Source organism: Anguilla anguilla, chromosome 7 (genome assembly GCF_013347855.1).
Source record: "Anguilla anguilla isolate fAngAng1 chromosome 7, fAngAng1.pri, whole genome shotgun sequence".
NCBI classification, from domain to species: Eukaryota; Metazoa; Chordata; class Actinopteri; order Anguilliformes; family Anguillidae; genus Anguilla; species Anguilla anguilla.
In genome coordinates this window covers 32720921-32741831 of record NC_049207.1, presented here as the reverse complement: position 1 = coordinate 32741831, position 20911 = coordinate 32720921, and the positions used below count along the sequence as shown (strand labels likewise).

Below are 20911 nucleotides of genomic sequence, written 5' to 3'. Positions count from 1 at the left end.
AAATCTACATCAACAAATAATATGACCTCTCATGTTACACAAAAACTTATTAGGGTTCCATAACCCTCCCCCCCTTCTCTGTTATTGTAACGCTAGCAGACACCGGAAAAAACAGAACGCCGCTCACACACAAGTGAATTGAAGAGCAAGCCTGTTGCGTTAGCTCCGCATACCCTCTCTGGCGGACCAACCACTGATGGGTGATGGAAAACGCGTCACTAACTATGCGCCGCTTGTGATTTTTCCCCGGGAATGTCGCCACAGACACCCAGTTCTTTAATCATAAATTATAATAATAATAATAATAATAATATAAATTAATATAATAATAGGCTCAATCACCATTGTGTTACCTAATTCAGCAATAGATAGTGACTTAACAGACATTTAATTAATGAAAATCTTCGAGATTATTACATTATGAAACGGCAGTTATCAGTACAGGGGCAGTGGTGAACGTGAACCGTTTTTGAGTTGAAGAAACTGGACATACCCGGCGTGAAATCATTATCTTGCAGCAGTTTGTATACAACCGGTATAAAGTTCCCAACCTGACCGAATCGTAACGCAGATGTTAGAGAGCAATTTGAGAGGTGCCTGTATGTGTAGTAATGTTATCTCGTCTCTTTAGCAAGGTAGCTAATGTAAAACACGGTGAAAATGCGGAAAGCACAACTGTGTAAAATGCGGGTGTATTTGGATTTCAGAAATGTAAATGAGTTTCCCGTTAAGATTTTACAGATGCAAAAGCAATAGTTTAAATTTAGTATTTTTAGTTAGCCAGCAAGTCAGTGTAATGAGTTAGAAATGTGCTTCAGTCAGAAAGGGGATTTGAACCAGTCTGTCAGTTCTAAAGGCAAGACAGTACCCACTAGGGCTAGGAGCATTTCAGGCCGGAAAAAGAAGAAGCAGAAGAAGGAAAAAGCGCAAAAGTTTTGGGCTTTATTGTGTGGACGTGTGAAGTTGTTTGTGAATTCTGTCTGTTGAAATGGGGTCAGAAGGTACAGAAATGAATGAATTTTTAAGGGCTGAGAGTCTGTAGTCATTGTGGTTATTTCTGTAGGGAACCCTGACAAGTGCTCTCGGTGCTGTATAGTGTGGCAGATGGCAAGGAGAGGTGAGGGGAGTGGTGATTGAAGGCAGATATCTTGCATCCCTCTGGCTCCACACCCGAGCCTTATACAGACTTCCTGCCCCAACGAGGCAAGCCTGTGGTTCATTAAGCCCTTGAGTGTGTGGGGATAAAAGAGGAAGCGGGCTGCACAAACGGCGCAAAGTACTGAGAGGGAAACGCGTGTTGTGGAGAGTGAGAGAACGCGTAAGGATCTGTGTGATTACCCGTTGTGACCTGGACTGTCTGATTAACCCCACTGTGTACTGAACTGTTTTGGCAGAGGACCCAGTTTTTGGATTACCCCTGGATAACGGAAAAAGGACAACAAGAACGGATTGTGGTCTGTGAATTGGTTGCTGAATTCCCCCCTTTCCATCAGTGTGTAAATTTCCCTATTAAATTCCCCATTTGCATTCCAATTGTGTTTCGTGTGCGTGTTTGGTTATTGAATTGGTGACGTGGAAACCCCACACCCGTGAGCCTGCCACAATAGGTAGGCTACAGTATGCCGCCCCACCAGGCCATAATTTGGTGAGATGGCATACCTGCCATCCCAATATCAAACTCGAAAAATGCGGTTCTTAAAAAAGAAGCTACTTCTTACCTTACAAACAGCAAAAAAAAAGACTCTCAATTAGACATTCCCTTGCTGAGTAAAAGCAAACTACTACAACCCTCTCTAAGGTCTACCCATCATGACTTTTGCCCCTGCTTGGAAACACTGTATATGTTACTGTAATCATACAGTGTTGTGTTCTTCAAGCTTATTTACATAGCTTTCGAATGTAGCTAACGGCTTTCATCTAAAACTACAGCTCCTTACTGCAGTTCCAGCAGTACCAGTAGTTGCCATAAGAAAAAGATACAGATCGGTTGCATGACCAAATTTGGGCTCTCCCAAATGATCACTCACCTTTGGTATACTGTAAGTAAAATACATTTAAGAAATTACAATGCACATGAAATGAGTTCCAAAGCCTATTTATTAAAATAACAATTTTTCTTTACAAGCATAATACATGTTTATACTAACTTCAGTAATATCAACACACAATTACAGTATCTTGATTTATACAACCTTTTGGGATTGATATCTGAAAGTTCATTAAAACTGAGATTTTTAATTTATTTAATGCAAGTGATTTATTGACAATAATGTATTGCAATACTGTGTTTTCACAAACAACATAAACAGTTATGACTGCATTTAATTGTGCCAGAAACTATTAATCATTTTTAAACACTGTAAATAACAAAAGCTCTTAATAAATTAAGAGCTTATATGTGACAGCACTATCAGTTGGGCATTTGTGGCTATGAGTGCTTGGCCCACTTAATTGCTGCTTGCAGCTATATATTTTTTCTAGTGTTTTTATATGTAAGCTTTTATCCATTGTTTTCTCTTTATTGTTATTACTTATTCCTGTTTTTGCCTTGTTTGTAAGCTTTTAGATGGTGGTTCATGAAGGTTAGATTTTATGTAGGGTTATTATTTCTGATCAAACTTAAATGTTAAAGTCCTTGAATCTAACTTTCCCTGCCCACAAAGTCAATATTGCTAAAAATGATGGTGTATGCGGCAGTCGGTCCACCTGAGAGGCAGATCGGTCTCGGCTGCACCGGCTGGTGGAGAGAGCACATGCACCTGGGCTGTGTTGGCTAATCAGCCTAATCAGCCCAGGTGCTTAAAGGTGTGCTGCTCTCCACAGTTCGAGGCTGAGACCAGGAGCTAACACCAAGAGCGCAGTTATGATTTTTTTTTTCGTTTTATTTTAAGCACGACAGAAAAAGAAAGGAATCCTTAGCTGAAAAGTTGGAGGAGCTGGACCTGGCCAGGAAGGCGGGTCAGCTACAGAGCAGGCGAGGTGAAAAGTCTTTGTTATTTTAGCTTGTTGTTTTAATTTACTGTTTTTGCCCGGAACCCATGAGGGGGAAGGGTGAAGTGGTCCATTTATTTAATTTAATGTTTGTGGGTGTGGGCTCTATCTCTCCATGCGACAGACAACGATGTTGCCTGGTACTGTTGCATCTCCCTGCCCGGTGTGTCACAGTTGGCGTGTGACAGTGTAATATTTCCACTCTCTTTCACATTAAATGAGTGATCAACCGATGAAGGCCTATGTTGGTATAACAAACTGGGTAATTTAATTGATTATTTTAATTTCAGAGAACAAGTTATTAAATCAAATCAACAAATATATTTAATAAGATATATTTAAAGTAAGATATATTTTTGTGATATAAGTAACGCATTCTGCCATGTGTGAAGTATAGGAACATGATATGAGTGCTGCATTCCGCCGTGTGTGTGTGTGCCTGTATGGTATGTGCTGATGTGTGTTGTAAGGTGAGATACCTCTGCCCCAAACCACAGCTGTCCTGCCAGGTTGTCATGACGGACCTCCTCTGGAAATTTCACACAGAAGTCCCTGTTGGCTCGGTCTTCTGGTATACATTCATCCATTATATGGTTAATAATGCTCAGCACATTGTCCTGCACAGAGAAATAGCCAAAATAAAGCAGGGGGAGGAACAAAAAGATGATGATAAGGGGAATGAATTGGCAGGAAGGGGAGAAACAAAGGAGGAAAAAGGTAAAAAGAATGCGAGGTTCATTTCCATACTAGTGTCAGTTCCACAGGAAAAGGTTATGCAGCTCACAAAAATCAGAAATAAATCAGTCCCTCATATAACAAACAAAAAGTTGATTAAATTAACTGAAAACAATTTGTACTGAACAGGTCACATTCAATCCCACAGGTTTTACCACTTTTTTGCCATCCAGCAAAATTTTTAATGAATTTTGAGTCTTAGTTTGAAGAGCCCTTCAAACAGCTGAAGGGCAATATCCTTGATCAAGCATTTACTATTTAACATTAGGGATACAACAGTACACCAGGATGACAATATAATGTGACAGTGAAATATGAATTATTTTATGAATTATTCGATATGTCAAAAATATTTTAAAATCTGAAAATATTTAAACAATAATAAATAATATAATAAATAATTGAATACCAGCACTGCGGCAGCTAATGTCAACCTTCTCTTCAAAAGACAGCAAAGTTGCAAGCATGATGCAACTCATTGGGTGTGCACTGCATGGGGATGCATATGGGATTACCGAGCAACATCATAGTGGTTAGAATTAATTTTAGGATGAACCATTGAATTGTCTGGCGTGGCATTCATGTCCCCTAATGTTAACTCAATTTACACCAATGAAAACTTGCTTTTTATTATCATCATTACATTTTCTTATAACCTTCAGAGTAAACTCATCCATGTTCAATGAACTGGTTTAGTTATAACATAACGTAACATAACACAACATAATGACGAGAACAAGGCCATTCAGCCCAACAATGCTCACCATTTTCCTGACTAAATTAGTGCTCAGATTACGTACAGACTAGATAGTATCTAACACCGTATCAAGCCACACAGGTCCCTGCCCGCATCTCCGCCTGCCTGAGGGACATCCAGAGCTGGATGGACAATCACCACCTGAAGCTCAACCTGGGTAAGACGAAGCTAATCTTCATTCCTGCTCTAACCTTTCCCCTCCTTGATTTCCCCATTTCCCTAGGGAACACCTTAATGACGTCATCACCCTGTGCCAAGAACCTCGGAGTGGTGATGGACAACAGGCTGTCCCTCTCCGAGAACATCGCAGCGGTATGCCGGGTGTGCAGATCCTTCCTGTACAACATCCAGAGAATCCGCCCCTTTCTCACCACCTGGGTGGGCGACATAGCTCAGGAGGTAAGACCGATTGTCTGGCAGTCGGAGGGTTGCCGGTTCAAACCCCGCCCTGGGCGTGTCGAAGTGTCCTTGAGCAAGACACTTAACCCCTAACCCCTAACTGCTCTGGCGAATGAGAGGCATCAATTGTAAAGCGCTTTGAATAAAAGCGCTATATAAATGCAGTCCATTTACCATTTACCACCTACTCAACCCAGCTCCTGGTCCAAGCAATGGTATTTTCCTGCCTGGACTACTGCAACCCTCTTTTGGCTGGCCTACCGGCATCTGCCATCAGACCCCTACAACTTATTCAGAATGCTGCAGCTCGTCTGGTCTTCAACCTCCCCAGACACTCCCACGTCACCCCCCTGCTCACTACCCTCCACTGGCTGCCCGTTATAGCTCGCATCGAATTCAAAACATTGGTCCTAGCATACCAGGCAGTCAAGGGATCAGCCCCAGCATACCTCCACAAGATCTTCAAACCCTACATGCCAGCCAGACCCCTCTGTTCAGCTACCTCAGCACTCCTGGCACCTCCCCCTCTTCGCACTTGTGCTTCCCGGTCACGTCTCCTGTCTGTTCTGACTCCACGATGGTGGAATGACCTTCCCGTGGAGGTCAGAACAGCTGAGACCCTGACCACCTTCAAGCGACGACTGAAGACTCACCTCTTCAGGCTGATACCTCTCCCTATCCCTCCCTACCTCCCTGTAGTATCTAATAGACTATGTAATCTTCTGGTTGTAGCTAGGTAAGCTGTTTATCTTAGTTGACTTAGTTATTGCACTCGTGCCTACTCAACTATTATTTGCATAGACTGCTTTGTTGCTGTTTTTGTTTGTGTTAATCAGATTAACCTACAGGGTCAAAGTTAAACAACATGGTCGTTCCCTGCACTTGGAACTGTACTTCCCTCTAGGGTTTTCAACGGACTTGTTCCTGGTTATGGTTATACACTTTGTTGTACATCGCTCTGGATAAGAGCATCTGCCAAATGCCTGTAATGTAATGTAGTTTTGAAAATCCCCACAGTTTCTGCTTCTACTACGTGACCTGGCAGGCTATTCCAAACATTGACTACTCTCTGTGTGAAAAAATTCTTCCTAATATCTATATGGAATTTACCTTTTGCTAATTTCCCCTCGTTCTACTAACAGAACTCAACCTGAAAAATCTCTTGTAGTTCATTTTGTTGATCCCCTTTATGAATTTAAACGCCTCAATAAAATCACCCCTGGGTCTCTTACTAAGCTTGAAGAGGTTAAGCATCTCAAGTCTTTCCTCGTGGCTTTTATCTTTCATACAAGGAATCAATTTGGTTGCTATTCATTCAACTTTTTCCAGAGCCTCTATATCTTTCTTGTAGTACGTTCCCCAGAACTGCACACAATACTCTAAGTGTGGTCGAACAAATGTATTATATAAGATAAGTATAACTTCCTTGGATTTTATAGTACTTTTGGCTATATATCCCAGCATCCTGTTGGCCTTTTTTACTGCTACAGCACAGTGCCAAGAACCTGAAAGGTTTTGATCAACCATTTCTCCCAAACTGAGCACATTCCAATTTTGTTCCTCCCATGAAGTAATCCTGCCTAATGTTTTTATTTTCCACATGCAGAACTTTACATTTGGCAATATTAAATTTCATTTGCCAGGTTTCCGCCCACTTCTGGATTTTATTTAAACCTTCTTGGATTACATTAGTAGATTCCAAACTATTAGCTGGGCCTCCCAGTTTTGTATCATCTGCAAATTTGACTAATGTACTTTCTATGTCCCTGTCAAGGTCATTGATATGAATTATGAAGCGCAGTGGTCCCAGCACCGATCCTTGTGGGACTCCACTTCTAACGGTTCCCTGCTCAGATAATATCCCTCCTATGACTACTCTTTGTGTTCTACCCTGTAGCCAGTTCTGAATCCACTCTGAAATACATCCTCTAATTCCTACTGTCTTCATTTTACTAACAGGTCCTCCATGTGGTACCTTATTAGATGCCTTTTGGAAATCTAAGTAGATACAGTTGAGGACAAAAATGTACATACACCTAGGCTAAAGATATTCAAACTCAATTTTTCACTCCACACATTCCATGTTACCCTAATTGACTTACACAGGAAATCTATGGTATCTACTTTATTTCCATAAGAGGTCATTTCAAAATAAAAGCTAAGAGACAGATTTCTTTCAGCTTGTATGTACTATATAAGAAATTCATTGGATCAAAAGTTTCCATATACTTTGTTAGTATTTGGTGGCATTGCCTTTCACTTCATTTGAATCAAATGCTTGGGGTAGCCTTCCATAAGCTTCTCACAATACTTTGCCTGAATTGTTGCCCATTCCTTCTGACAGAACAGGTGTAACTCAGTCAGGCTTGGGGGCCTCCCTGCTTGGACACGCTTTTTCAGTTCAGTCCACAAATTTTCTATGGGATTCAGGACAGGGCTTCGTGATGGCCACTCCAATACTTTCACTTTGTTGTCTTTAAGGCATTTTGTTACAACTTTGGAGGTACACTAAGGATCATTGTCCTGCTGGAAAACCCAGTTGTGACCAAGTTTTAACTTCCTAACCGATGTCTTGAGGTGTTGCTTCAGTATTTCTCGATAATCTTCCTTCCTCATGATGCCATCTATTTTCTGAAGTGCACCAGTCCCTTTTCCAGCAAAACACCTCCACAACATGATGCGGTCACACCCATGCGTCACAGCTGGGATGGTGTTCTTCGGATTAAAAGCCTCACCCTTTCTCCTCCATACGTAGCGCTGATCATTATGGCCAAACAGTTCAATTTTTATTTGTTTGACCAAAGAACACTCCTCCAAAAGGCTAAGTCTTCGTCCTGATGAGCACCTGCAAACTTCATTCTGGTTTGTTTATGCCGGTCTTGGAGTAGGGGCTTCTTCCTTGCACGACAGCCTTTCAGTCCATGACGATGTAGGATTCTCTTAATGGTGGATGTAGATACTTTGGTACCTGATGCCTCCAGCTCCTTCACCAGTTCTTTTGTTGTCTTGGGGTTCTTGAATCTGTCTGACCACAGTTCGTTCAGCCCTGGGAGTTCATTTGTGCCTCCTTCCTGAATGATGTAGTGTCTGTGTGGTCCCAAGGTTTTTATATTTGCATACAATTGTTTGTACAAATGCTTGTGGTACCTTCAGTTGTTTGGAAATTGCTCCTAAGGAGGAACCAGACTTGTGGAGGTGCACAATTTTTTTCTGAGATCTTGGCTGAGTTGCTTGGATTTTCTCATGGTATCATGGACAAAAATTCAATAGCTCTAAAGATAGGCCCTTAAATACAGCCACAGGTGCTAATTAACTCCTAATTAACTCCTAATTATGACAATTGGCCAATCAGAAGCTTCTATAAAGTCATTAAAACAATTTCTGGAATCTTTGGAGTTTTTAGAGACAGTCAGCTTGGTGTTGTAAACATTTGACCCACTGGATTTCTCATATAGTGACTTAAAGCTGAAATAAATGTGTCTCATTGATTGTTTTCAAATTATCAACAAAATAACTATTTAAGGCATCAGCAATATCTTTATTTTTAGAAAGCAATGCTCTTAATTTCTAATGCACCTAATATCCTCTGAGACTTTCCTTTTCTACTACTACAGAATTGAAATAAAACATTTACAATTACTTTTTGCAACTTGGGCAATTTGCCTTTCTAAGAGCCACTTGGCTTCCTTCTTTTTTAACCTTTCTCTGGATTGATGAATCACGCTTCACTATCTGGCAGTCTGACAGACTGGTCTGGGGCTATTTTTCATGGTTTGGGCGAGGCCCTTAGCTCCATGAACAAAAATCTTAATGCTACAGCATACAATGACAACCTAAAGAATGGAGTGCTTCCAACGTTGTGGCAACAGTTTGGGGAACGCCCTTTCCTATTTCAGCATGACAATGCCCAAATGGTCCATAAATAAATAGTTTGCTGAGTTTGGTGGGGAGGAACTTGACTGGCCTATACACAGCCCTGATCTTTACCCCATCAACACATTTGGGATGAATTGGAATGCTGATTGTGAGCCAGGCCTTATGCCCAATATCATTTTCCAACCTCACTAATACTGTTGTGGCTGAATGGAAGAGAATATCTGCAGCCTTGTTCCAAAATCTACGAGAAAGCCCTCCCAGAAGCATGAAGGCTGTTACAGCAGCAAAGTGGGGTCCAAATCCATATTAATACCCATGGTTTTGGAATGTGATATTCAAAAGTACATATGGGTGTGACATTGAGGTGTCCACATACTTTTGGAAATGTAGTGTACCATTGCTTTATAATGTATAAAAATACCAGCAGAGTACATGGTGGTGATGCTCAGACAACTGAAATGGTAAAATAAAACTGGTTTATTTTGATGACACTGGATCCAATTCAAACAAAAATACATTTACATTATATATAACGATGAGACAAAACAAAATGAAATACCTTTATAACTACCACAACTACTGATATATATATACACACAGTATATATATATATATATATATATATATATATATAGTGGCGTGGATCGGGGCATGCCCCCGCAGTGCCCCTCCCAGCCTTATAGGCATCAGCTTAAACCTGCCACCAGGCCAGCTGGTCAGGACCCGGGACAGCGCCACGCTATGAAGCCCCGCCACAGGACCCTGGAGAGCGGCAACCTGGAAATTCCCCAACTCCCTCCTGTGCACTCAACGCACCTGCAATCAATGAGGCAACACAGCTGCCGCCACTCCAGGGAAATGAGCTGGGAGCGTAAAAGGAGGCCTTTGTCTTCCTTGAGGAGAGGGTTTTTGGGCTGCAGAAGGGCTCTCAATACATGTTTGAAACTTTTTCCTTGTCTTTCAGAGTCCGGTGGAGACGCAGGATCACATCCCTCTTCCTGCTTGAAAGAGGGATCCCCTCAGCTGTCTCCCGGCTGTCACTACCCCTAATTTTGGTTACTTTACTTTAATTCAATTCAGACTTTAGTTGATGAGTTCGGTTTTGTTTGTGTATATCATTTTTGTTAAATAAAAGGCCCTGTTGGGCTATTTTTCCCCAAACCTCCGGTCTGTGTATTTCTGTGCCGCCCCGCCTGCACCGTCACGCCCAGTACGGTGCCACAATATATATATACACACACAAACTTTTTTTGCCAAGAAAGCTATTAAAGCAGATGACAAATGGCTAATAGAATCCCCAATGTATCAAACACAATTTGAGAATAACTATAGGTTTTGTAATGCCAGTAAAACAACGGTTATATTACTATAGTTATAATAGCCATTTTAGTAGTGGAATGTATACATAATCAAATTTGTATGTCATTAAACAAACTGTAGAAGCCCTTTAAACAGCATGAATTCATTGGTTTAAGTTAACTTCAAGAAAACGAGAGGGTTGGTACCCAGGGAGGTCATGGAGAGGAGATCAGATATTTAGAGAGGAGATTTAATATTTATCAAACAAATTAATTTTACTCAATAAATGTCTTTGACTTTAAGTTTATTCAGTGTTTAATGTTAAATGTGTTCAACTAATTTGCTTGCTTCACTGACATAACCTCATCTTTAAGATGCTCCAAGTTAATAACGTAACATAATATAACATAAGACGAGAACAGGCCATTCAGCCCAACACCGCTCGTCTATTCCTACCACTAAACTGTACTTAATGCTTAGTTTACCTAAAAGCTAGATAGTATCTAACACTGTATCAAGCCGGGCCTTGAATACCCCCAGTGTTTCTGCCTCCACTACATGTCCAGGCAAGCTATTCCACACATTGACCGATCTCTATGTGGAAAAAAATATTTCCTAATGTCTGTGTGAAATTTACCCTTTGCCAGTTTCCATTTATGCCCTCTTGTTCTGCTAACCGAACTCAACTTGAATAATTTCCTGTAGTTTACTTTGTTAACCCCTTTAATAAATTTAAAAGCCTTCATCAAATCTCCCCTAAGTCTCCTTTTACTAAGCTTGAAAAGTCCAAGCATCTCAAGCCTATCCTCATAACACTTATCTTTTATACCCGGAATCAATCTGGTTGCCTGTCTTTGGACCTTTTCCAGCGCCTCTATATCTTTCTTTTAGTACGGTCCCCAGAACTGCACACAATACTCTAAGTGAGGTCTGACAAGGGTATTGTATAGGGTGAATATGATCTCTTTAGATTTATACTCAATACTCCTGGCTATGTATCCCAGCATCCTGTTGGCTTGTTTTACTGCTACAGCACATTGACCAGACCCTGATAGGCTTTGATCAACTATTACTCCCAAGTCTTTTTCTACATGCGCACAATCTAATTTTGTATCACCCATAAAGTAATCCGGCCCTATGTTTTTATTCACCACATGTAGAATTTTACATTTAGTTATATTGAATTTAATTTGCCAGGTTTCTGCCCACTTCTGGGTTCTGTTTAAATCTTCTTGAATTACTTCAGTTGATTCCAAACTGTTGGCTAAACCTCCCAGTTTTGTATCATCTGCAAATTTAACTAGTGTACTTTCAATGTCCGTGTCAAAGTCATTTATGTAAATGAGGAAGAGCAGTGGACCCAGCACCGATCCCTGTGGAACTCCACTTCCCACAATACCCTGCATACCCTGCTCAGATAAGATCCCTCCTACTACTACCCTTTGTGTTCTATACTGTAACCAGTTCTGAACCCACTCTGAAATGCCTCATTTTGATAATGAGTTTGTCATGTGGTACCTTATCAAATGCTTTTTGGAAATCTAAGTATATAATATCATAAGACCTGCTCCCATCCAGACACTTGGTAGCTTCCTCAAAGAATGTCAAAATGTTTGTCAGGCATGACCTTCCCTTGCAAAAACCACGTTGGCTATCCCTTAGGATATTATTATTTTCAAAAAATAGTTCTAGTTTGTCTCTAATGATAGATTCAAGTATTTTACATGTGATGCAAGGTAAACTGGCAGGCCTGTAGTTTCCTGGATCAGTACAGTCCCCTTTCTTATATATTAGTATTACAATACCCTGTTTCCAGTCATTCAGTATTTCTCCAGTTTCTAAAGACTAAACATACTTGCCAGTGGTTTAAAAATGATCTCACTTAACTCCTTCAGTACCCTTGGGTATATGCCATCAGGGCCTGCTGCTTTATTTGTCTTTAGTTTATGTAATTTATCTAATACTTCTATATCCCCTATCTCAATATCTGCCAAGACATTATGAGCATTGAATATGCCTTCCAGTCTATTAGTAACCTCTTCTCTGGTAAAACTCTCAACAAAGTAGCCATTTAGGGCATCAGCAATATCCTTATTCTTATAAATCAGTGCTCTGTCATTATTTTTAATGCCCTTAACTTCCTCTTTAACTTTACTTTTCCTATTACAGTATTGAAAGAAACGTTTAGGATTACTTTTAGCAACTTCTGAAATTTGCCTTTCATAAAACCTTTTGGCTACCCTATGTTCTTTTTAAACCTTAGCACGCATACTACAATATTCAGTCTTATTACTCTCAGTACTGTCATTTTTATATATCTTTTATATATCTCAAACAATTTTATATATCTTTTTCCTCAAACTCTTCTGTAGAGCTTTATTCATCCACTGTAAAGACTGCTTTTTCAACTTACTTTTCCACACCTTTGGAATGAATTTACACAATGAATTTAAAGGGTTATTACATCAAGTATAGCCCTTTTGAACCTGCCCCACTTTTCATTCACAGTCCTGCAATCAAGAAGTTGCACCCAGTCTACCTTACTTAATTCTGATCGCATCTTTTTAACCCTCTGGGGTCGGGAGCTCCGCCGGCGGGGCTCGACAAGATGAAATGAACTTTCGTTTCTATTTGGATGATTAACTTCACGTGCTGTTATCATACAGACGCAACAAAAACATTGACAGAAACCTTAGAATCGCGACTTCCCAATGCGCCTATTTGCAAATAATATGAATTGTTTTAAAAGTTTTTAATTTGATCAATTAGACCATGTATGCTTCGTTAGTCCTTACTCATTACTATGTGAATTTCGCTCAGCAGGAAGTCCGCCCAAATCGCATTCACATGTTAACAACATTATAATTACTCTCCATAGAAGGGGACTAGGGGAGGAGTGATGCGAGATCCATGTGAGAAATGCCAAGCCTGCGAAAGCGGGATAGAATGTCAAAGCATACCTATAGCTTAATTTACTTCTTTTGAGGTAAACATTTCGTTTAATTTTGGAAAATGGCACGGATGACTGGACTTGACGTGCTTCATGCCTTGTTGGAGAGCGATGATGAAGACGCGAACAACTCATCAGGTCCAGTCCGCCCAGACACTGAAGCCGACACTGATGAGGAGTGGTGTCATTTCGAACAGCGAAACGATCCAGCTGAGGATCAACTTCATGAGTAAGTATATTTCTTATGATCATATTGGTAAATATGTGTACTGTATTGCAAAGTATCTCTGTGTTTGTAGGAATATCCGGCGATATGCGCGTTAGTAAATTCCCACACTACAAACTATTCAAACTATTGCATCTCAAAATTATAGGCTATAGGCTCTCTGCGTCTGGTTGTGTTAGAAGTAGCAGGTAGACTGTATTTTTTTCGATCATATTGGTAATAAATAGCCCATGCCTGGCGTGGCTAGGATTCTAAAACTTAGTGTCCTCGCACAATCGATATTAGCATAGTGTATGTAAGTTCGGGAAATAGCAATAAAATAACCACTTAGTTAAACAGACCTAGCCTACTTCAGATTGAGGCATTGTTATTGATGAGTTGCATGTAGTTGAGTTGGAATATCAATGTTTATTTAGTTTAGCTAATGTTGTTTCGTTGATAGCTTGCATTATTTGTAAATGTATGCTGTATTACATTGTGTGTGTTTGTAGGAATATTCACTAATATGCGCGCTTGTAAATTCCCACACTGCAAACAATTCTAACCATTGCATCTCAAAATTATAGGCTACCTCTCTGTGTCTGGTTGTGTTTGTTTGGTTCTTTGTTTGTATATGATGTAACTCTGTGTCACATTTCCTAAGTTTTGTTTTCATTAGTTAGTGGTTTGTCCATTTTTTGTAAAGCACATTTAATTTTCACCTGTTGAAGGAAATGTGCTATATAAATAAAGTTTGATTTGATGTCACATTTCCTAACAATTTTGTTTTTATTATATTTACAGATCAGGAAACACGGCCTAGTTCACCACTAGCTAAGAGGCCACTGCAGGCATTGCAAGAGTACACCAGTCTCATCTCATCTTCCATGCATATAGTTTACTTCAATAAATGTTCCAAAATCAAAATATGTCTTTGTTTCGGATCTAAATGGCTCATTGAGTCTTTGTCTTAGTGGTGGGGAGGCATGCGGCCAGGTGTGAATAGTCTACTTAGCTGACAGGTCCTCCAACTCAATGCATATTCATTACAGAAAGGCCATTTGCCCTCCCATTCTCACCTGGTGTTGAAAAATAGTAGTCACAAGACTAACTTTTAGCAATTTATTTTATATTTCTCATTGGATTTGCTAAAATATTTTGTCATCTTTTGATACCCAAGACCTTGATTTCAGTGATCCAAAAACTATTACTATTGTTTAGTGTGTTTTATTACAACATTCCTGTGCATGTTCAAAACTACTGTTTACAGTTTGTGTGTTTTTAGAGCAATTTACAATCCGCATATGATTATGACCTACTTACTGCTGCCATATTATTGTAGCTGAGTTTGTGCTGAAAACAGAGATATGAAACACTTTGGAATCACTGCATATAAAGTTGATGAAATTTACACAAATGTCAGGGCATGGCACAATCACAAGTGTGCCTCATTTTACCCTCAGGCCCCAGAGGGTTAAAGTTGGCACGCCTAAAATCCTGGAGTTAGATGGGGCCCTCTTTAGTTTGCCAAAATACATCAAACCTAAATGTGGAATGATCACTTGTCCCAAGTGGTTCCATTACCTCTATACTACAAATTCTGTCAGAATCATTACAAAACACCAGATCTAGAATTGATTTCCCTCTTTAGGCTGTGCATACTGTGCTACACACAGGTCATTTATAACATCTAAAAATTCCTCCTCCCTTTTTCCTTGTCCTGACACCAATTCCCAATTAATACTCGGGTCAGTGAAGTCGCCCATTAGAAGAAACAGCCACCTGGTCACAGACATTTTGGAATGGCAGGTATGCTATCTGCCAAGTTACGGCTTGGCAGGGTATGCCCCAAACCTATACAGCACAGAGAGTTTGGCACTACAGATATAACCACAATGACCACAGACTCATACTCTCAAATATATTTATTTGATTTAATTTGATAATTATTATCAAAGATATCAATTACCAATTAAATCGCTGAATTAATTGATAGGCAGAGCAAATTTTTGTGTCAACCTTTATCAAAATGTACAACTCACGACCCGGATCATGGCCTTGTCTTGGCTTTTATGATCCCCTTGAGCTATGTCGTCGGGGCTTATATGTCCCCAGGTAGGGTCTCCAAAGGTAAGCAGGTCTGGGGTGAGGACCCAGACAAACATGCTCCAACAGACCCCTTACTCATGGTAAACAATTACAATGTGCAATTTACCATGCCCGGAATAGGTTTACTAGGACCCCCCCTGTGGCCAGGCAGCGCACGTAGCTCAGCCGGGTCTAGCCAGAAAAGACTACGTGGGACAACCGTGTGGGCCCACCACTCGCAAGGTTGAGGGTAAGGGTCAGGTGAAATGCCCGTTGGGCAGGGGGCAGGAACATAACCTGAGCGGTGTTATGTTACTGGACTTCTGTGCTAGTCATGGTTTCTCCATAACGAACACCATGTTCAAACACAAAAATGTTCATAAGTGTACATGGTACCAGAACAACTTGGGCCAAAGGTTGATGATCGACTTTGTAGTTTCATCAGACCTGCGGCCCCTTGTTTTGGACACTCAGATGAAGAGAGGAGCAGAGCTGTCAACTTGTGGTTAGTGAGATCAGATGGCAGGGGAAGCTGCCAGACAGAACAGGTTGGCCTAAACTTGTAGTGAGATCGGTGCATTGAGGGAGGTTGTCAAGCTGAAGAAAGAGGCATTCTGGGCCTGGGTGGCACTGGGAACCGCTGATTCAGCAGACAGGTACCGGCAGGCGAAAAAGGCCACAGCTGGAGTTTGGAGAGGCCTTGGAGAAGGGCTTTCGGTGAGCCCTGAAGTGGTTCTGGAAAACCATTCCAGAAAACCAACCCCAGAGGGGAAAGCAGGACACCATTCAGGCTCTTCTTAGAAGGAATGGTGAAACTCTGCCCTCAACAAAGGATACTGTCAATGGTGGAAGGAACCCTTTGAGGAACTCTTAAATCCAACAGACAAACCCTCCTTTAAGCTGAAGCAATTTAGGGGCTCAGAGTCCATCTCTGTGGCAAAAGTCACTGGGGTGGTTGGTGAGCTCCTCAGTGGGTGAGCACCAGAGGTAGATGATATTCGTCCAGAAATGTTGAAGGCTCTGGATGCTGTTGGCGTGCCTTGGTTGACATGAATCCTCAATGTCGCGTGGAAGTCGGGAACAGTGCCTTTGGAGTGGCAGACCGGGGTGGTGGTCCAAGGGGAACTGGAGGGTGTGTTCCAATTATCGAGGAAACCCACTCCTCAGCCTCCCTGGGAAAGTCTAAGCCAAGGTGCTGGAAAGATGGCTCTTACCAATATTCAAACTCCAGATTCAGGAGGAATAATGCAGGTTTTGTCCAAGCCGTGGAACAGCAGACCAGCTTTTTATTCTCTCACAGATATTTGAGGGGGCATAGTGTTTGCCTATCCAGTCTCCATGTGTTTTGTGGATTTGTAGAAGGTATATGATTGTGTGCCCCAGGGTACCTTGTGTGAGGTGCAGCGGGAGTATGGGGTGCCGGGGTTGCATACCGTTCGTATTCGTATATACCTGTATACTCGGAGCGAAAGCTGTGTTCGCATTCTTGGCATTAATTCACACTCATTAAAAGTGGGTGTCAGACTCCACCAAGGGTGTGCTTTGTCTCCCCTCCTGTTCTTGGTACTCATGGACAAGATCTCAAAGCACAACCAAGGTATGGAGTGTGTCTAGTTTTGGGACATAGGGGTGGCATCTTTGCTGTTTGCAGATGACAATGTTATCTTAGCCTCATCATACTGAGATCTTTGATGCACACTAGAGCGGTTTGCAGCTGAGTGTGATGCAGTTGGAATGAGGATCAGCACTTCCAAGTCTGTGGCCATGGTCCTCTCCCAGAAAAAGATGGTTTGCCCCCTTCAAGTATGGGAGGAGGAACTGCCCCAGGTGGAGGAGTTCAAGTATCTTGGGGTCTTATTCACTAGTGAGGGAAAAAGTGATTCGGAGATCAACTGCTGGCTATGTGCAGCGGCCACAGTAATGCAGGCATTGTGTCGAACGGTGCTGCTGAAGAAAGAGCTGAGCTGAAAGGCAAAACTGTAGATTTATCAGTCGATCTTCATCCCTACTCTCAGCTATAGTCATGAGCTATGGGTAGTGACCGAAAGAGCGAGATCGCAAATACAAGTGGCCAAAATGGGGTTTCTCTGTAGGGTGGCAGAGCTTACTCTCCTTGATAGGGTGAGGAGCTCAGCTGTCCGGGAGGACCTCAAAGTAGAACCGCTGCTCCTCCACATTGAAAGGAGTCAGTTGAGTTGGTTCGAGCACCCTCTGGAGGTATTCCAGGCACAGCCACCAGGGACGAGACCCAGGGGCAGACCTAGGACACGCTGGAGAGATTATATCCACCGGCTGGCCTGCAGTCGCCTTGGGATCCACCAGGATGAGTTGGCGGAAATCGCTGAGGAGAGGGACATCTGGGCTGCTCTGCTTGCCCCTTTGCCACCGTGACCCTGATCTGGACTAAGCGGTTAGAGAATGGATGGACAACTTAAAACCAAATAAAAATAAAAGATTTTTATTTAGATACAACAAATAATCACGTCTAATCCAAAACAAGATTTCACCACCTTAAAAAAATAACAAAAGTTGCAGACATGGACAAGATCAGTCACACAAGAACGTATTGAAAGAAAATAACCAAACCACAGTATGTTTTACTTTGTCCCAATGATGGGTTCAGAGTGTTTTGCACAAATTGCATAGGAGGAAGTTGTATATTTGGGATAGATAATTTCACAGGGAAATAAAACTTTTTAACTATTATTGGTCGCATATTTCAAACTACTCTAAGATTGTACAACCACTGAATAATTTGTTGAAAGGGGCAGGAGGGCCCCATGATGTAACTGAGTGGAAGCCGGACTGTGAGGTGGCGTTTACCACTTTGAAGCAAAAAGTGTGTGCAGCCCCAAGCCTGGGACTGCCAAATGCTATGCTCCCGTTCACTTTGTTCACTCATGTTTAAGGGGGGCATATGTCTGCGGTGCTCACACAGAAGCACGGGAAACGGTTGCCTATTTTTCATCCAGGCTGGATGGAGTAGCTCAAGCAATGCCACAGTGCTTACAAGCAGTAGATGGGGCTACGGATGCTCTAAGGCAAGCGCTGCCGCTGATAGGAACACAAGGAAATTTTTGTGCCTCACACTGTCCTTGCTATTTTGCCAGGAAAAAATATTCTGTGGCTTGGTGGACCCGATGGGAAGCAAGCTTGCTTATGCCATCCGTTCATCTGAAATATACCAGCTCTTTGAATCCAGCCGCACTGCTGTCATCACCAGAAGAGGGTGAGCCTCATCACTGCTGTTTTGAAATAGAACCAGGTAACACTTCTAAGGTAAGAGAAATGCCAATAGCAGAGGCACTTGATCTGTACGTGGACGGATCTTCTTTTTATGTTGACAGGAAACGACATACGAGGTGGGCAGTGTGCACACAAGACGCGGCATTCATAAGGCATAGGCAGCTAACAGGACAGTCCGCACAAGTGGCAGAATTTTATGTGGTAGCAGAGGCACGTGAAGCAATGAGGCTATGACAACTTTTACCATCTACTATGACAATAAACATTTACACTGATTCACGTTATGCGTTTGGTGTAGTACATGATTATGTGGGCCTGTGGGCAAATAGGGTGTTCCTGACTGGCGCAGGATCCCAAATTCAAAATGGGGGAGTAGTGGAGAGACTACATAAAGCAAGTACAGACAGCAAAGCGAGTAGCAGTAATAAAAGTAAAAGCACACCAAAGGAACAGACCCGCACACAGAAGAGAATAAGTGCGCAGATGAATGAGCTAAAAGAGTAGCTACAGAGGGAGAAATAACAGCGGCATAGGCTGCAGTACAGGAAGAGTAAGCAAACAAAACTAAACCAAAATAAAAAATGTTTGAGTTACAGCAGCATCTAACACTACAAGCAGAGAAGTGGTTATGATGGAAAATGGGGGAGGCTCGGGGATGACAATATTTGGAGGGGGCCAGGGAACACAGTAACCCTGCCTTATTCATTAATGGGGTCTATGATCGAAGTGTATCATTCCTTAATGGGGCATAGCGCATGTGACACCGAATGGGGAAAACCTGGTGGCATGAATTTTTTCATGATTTTCATGAATATGTTCAGAGATGTATCACATGTGCACAATGTAATCTGGGGCCCACCCTTAAGACCAAAATGAGACAACAACCAAGATTGAACCAGGTTTTTGTACTGTTGCAAATTGATTATATAGGGCCAACCGAACACTGAAGAATAAACTAAGCAATTGTCTTCTACTGCAGGGAGGGATAGGGTAATACAGCTACAAGCTGTGCTTCTCTCCATGAGAGTAGGACTAACTAACCCTAATGAACTTTCTCCCTTTGAGGTTCTGACAGGACACCCCATGAGGACTCCAGGGGATTTATGCCTCACAGGGGGGGAGTTGCATGTCATGGGAGATAAGTTAGTAGAGTACTGCAGGCTCCTGTCACAATATGTTTCAAAGAATCCCAGAACAGAGCCAGACAATGTAGAGAGAAAGGTGAAGTGTGCCACATGAATCCGGTGGACCAGGTTCTGGTAAAAGCGTTCCAGAAAAAGTTGCTTGAACTTAACTGGACCAGACCACACACAGTTATGTTGACGACACCATCGGCTGCCCGAGTCTCTGGGATTCCAGTGTGGGTTCATTTGTCAAGTTTGACATGGGGCACAATAATCCTCGCCCACCCCATGGCATCCTAGGGAGCCTGTTCGTTGTTGTGAGTCTCTATGCAGGAGACACACGGATTCCAGACATCATAGTATGCACTAGTACTGACGGGTACATTTGGACGTTGGACCGCAACTTCAGTCACACCAGATGGGGATCTTTCCGACGTCTCTAAGATATTTGGTGTATTGTTGATTGTCATAGATGGGGTTATCAGAATCATAATAAAATGGTGCACCACCCCTGTTGCAATGTTGTTATGAGAAATTGTACTGGTGTATTGGTGTGGAAAAATCCAAGGGTATGGGCTGATACTGGTGTGGGCTGGGAGATTGCATTAGTTATCATGAGATACATAGGGCAAACTGAGTAAAGACACCAGCGGGAGTGAAGGAAGACGGTTGCCCCTCTGTGAAAGCAATTCATTAATTCTCTGCCCACTCACGAGGAGAGCTGACTATCAGATGTTTTCCTCCAAGGAAGCCAGGCTCCTGTCTGAAATTGTAACTTTTTGAATAAATTGTACTTGTAAGAGTAGGTTTAATGCAACATACTTTTCACTTTTACTCGAGTATATTTGCGAAGAAAAAATGTTACTTTTACTCCGTTATATTCGGCTACATTCCATTCGTTACTTTTATTTTTTTACCCATTTTTCATTCAATGCACGTTCTGTTTGTTTCATTCTCTCAGAGAGACTTCAGCCAAAGAGGCTGACTGGTCTTTGCTTTGACTCTGTCACAGCCCCAAATGACTCCGTTCCACCAATCAAACGTAGCCAGTCACAGCACACAGAAGGATGAGTGGGCGACAACAATGGCTGAAACAACGGCGGGTGATTCGTAGGAGGCAGAACACCCCTGGCCTCACGTTCAAACTATGTTTTACTTACAGACTACCAAAAACAGTAGTTACACTATGCGCTGCCTTCTTTGTCTGCCTAGAAATGTGGACATTTCACCCTACAATAACT

The 20911-nt window shown here is 41.9% G+C and overlaps 1 protein-coding gene across 9 annotated transcripts in view; it reads right to left on the bottom strand.

Moving 5' to 3' along the window:
- Positions 1–20911, bottom strand: part of zfyve28 (zinc finger, FYVE domain containing 28) — a 226090-nt gene that overhangs the window by 139231 nt on the left and 65948 nt on the right. For all 9 annotated transcript variants that reach the window (XM_035426992.1, XM_035426996.1, XM_035426990.1 and 6 more), the window contains one exon: positions 3471–3608. In XM_035426992.1, coding sequence (XP_035282883.1) covers positions 3471–3608 — 138 coding nt within the window. The remainder of the gene's footprint in view (positions 1–3470; positions 3609–20911) is intronic.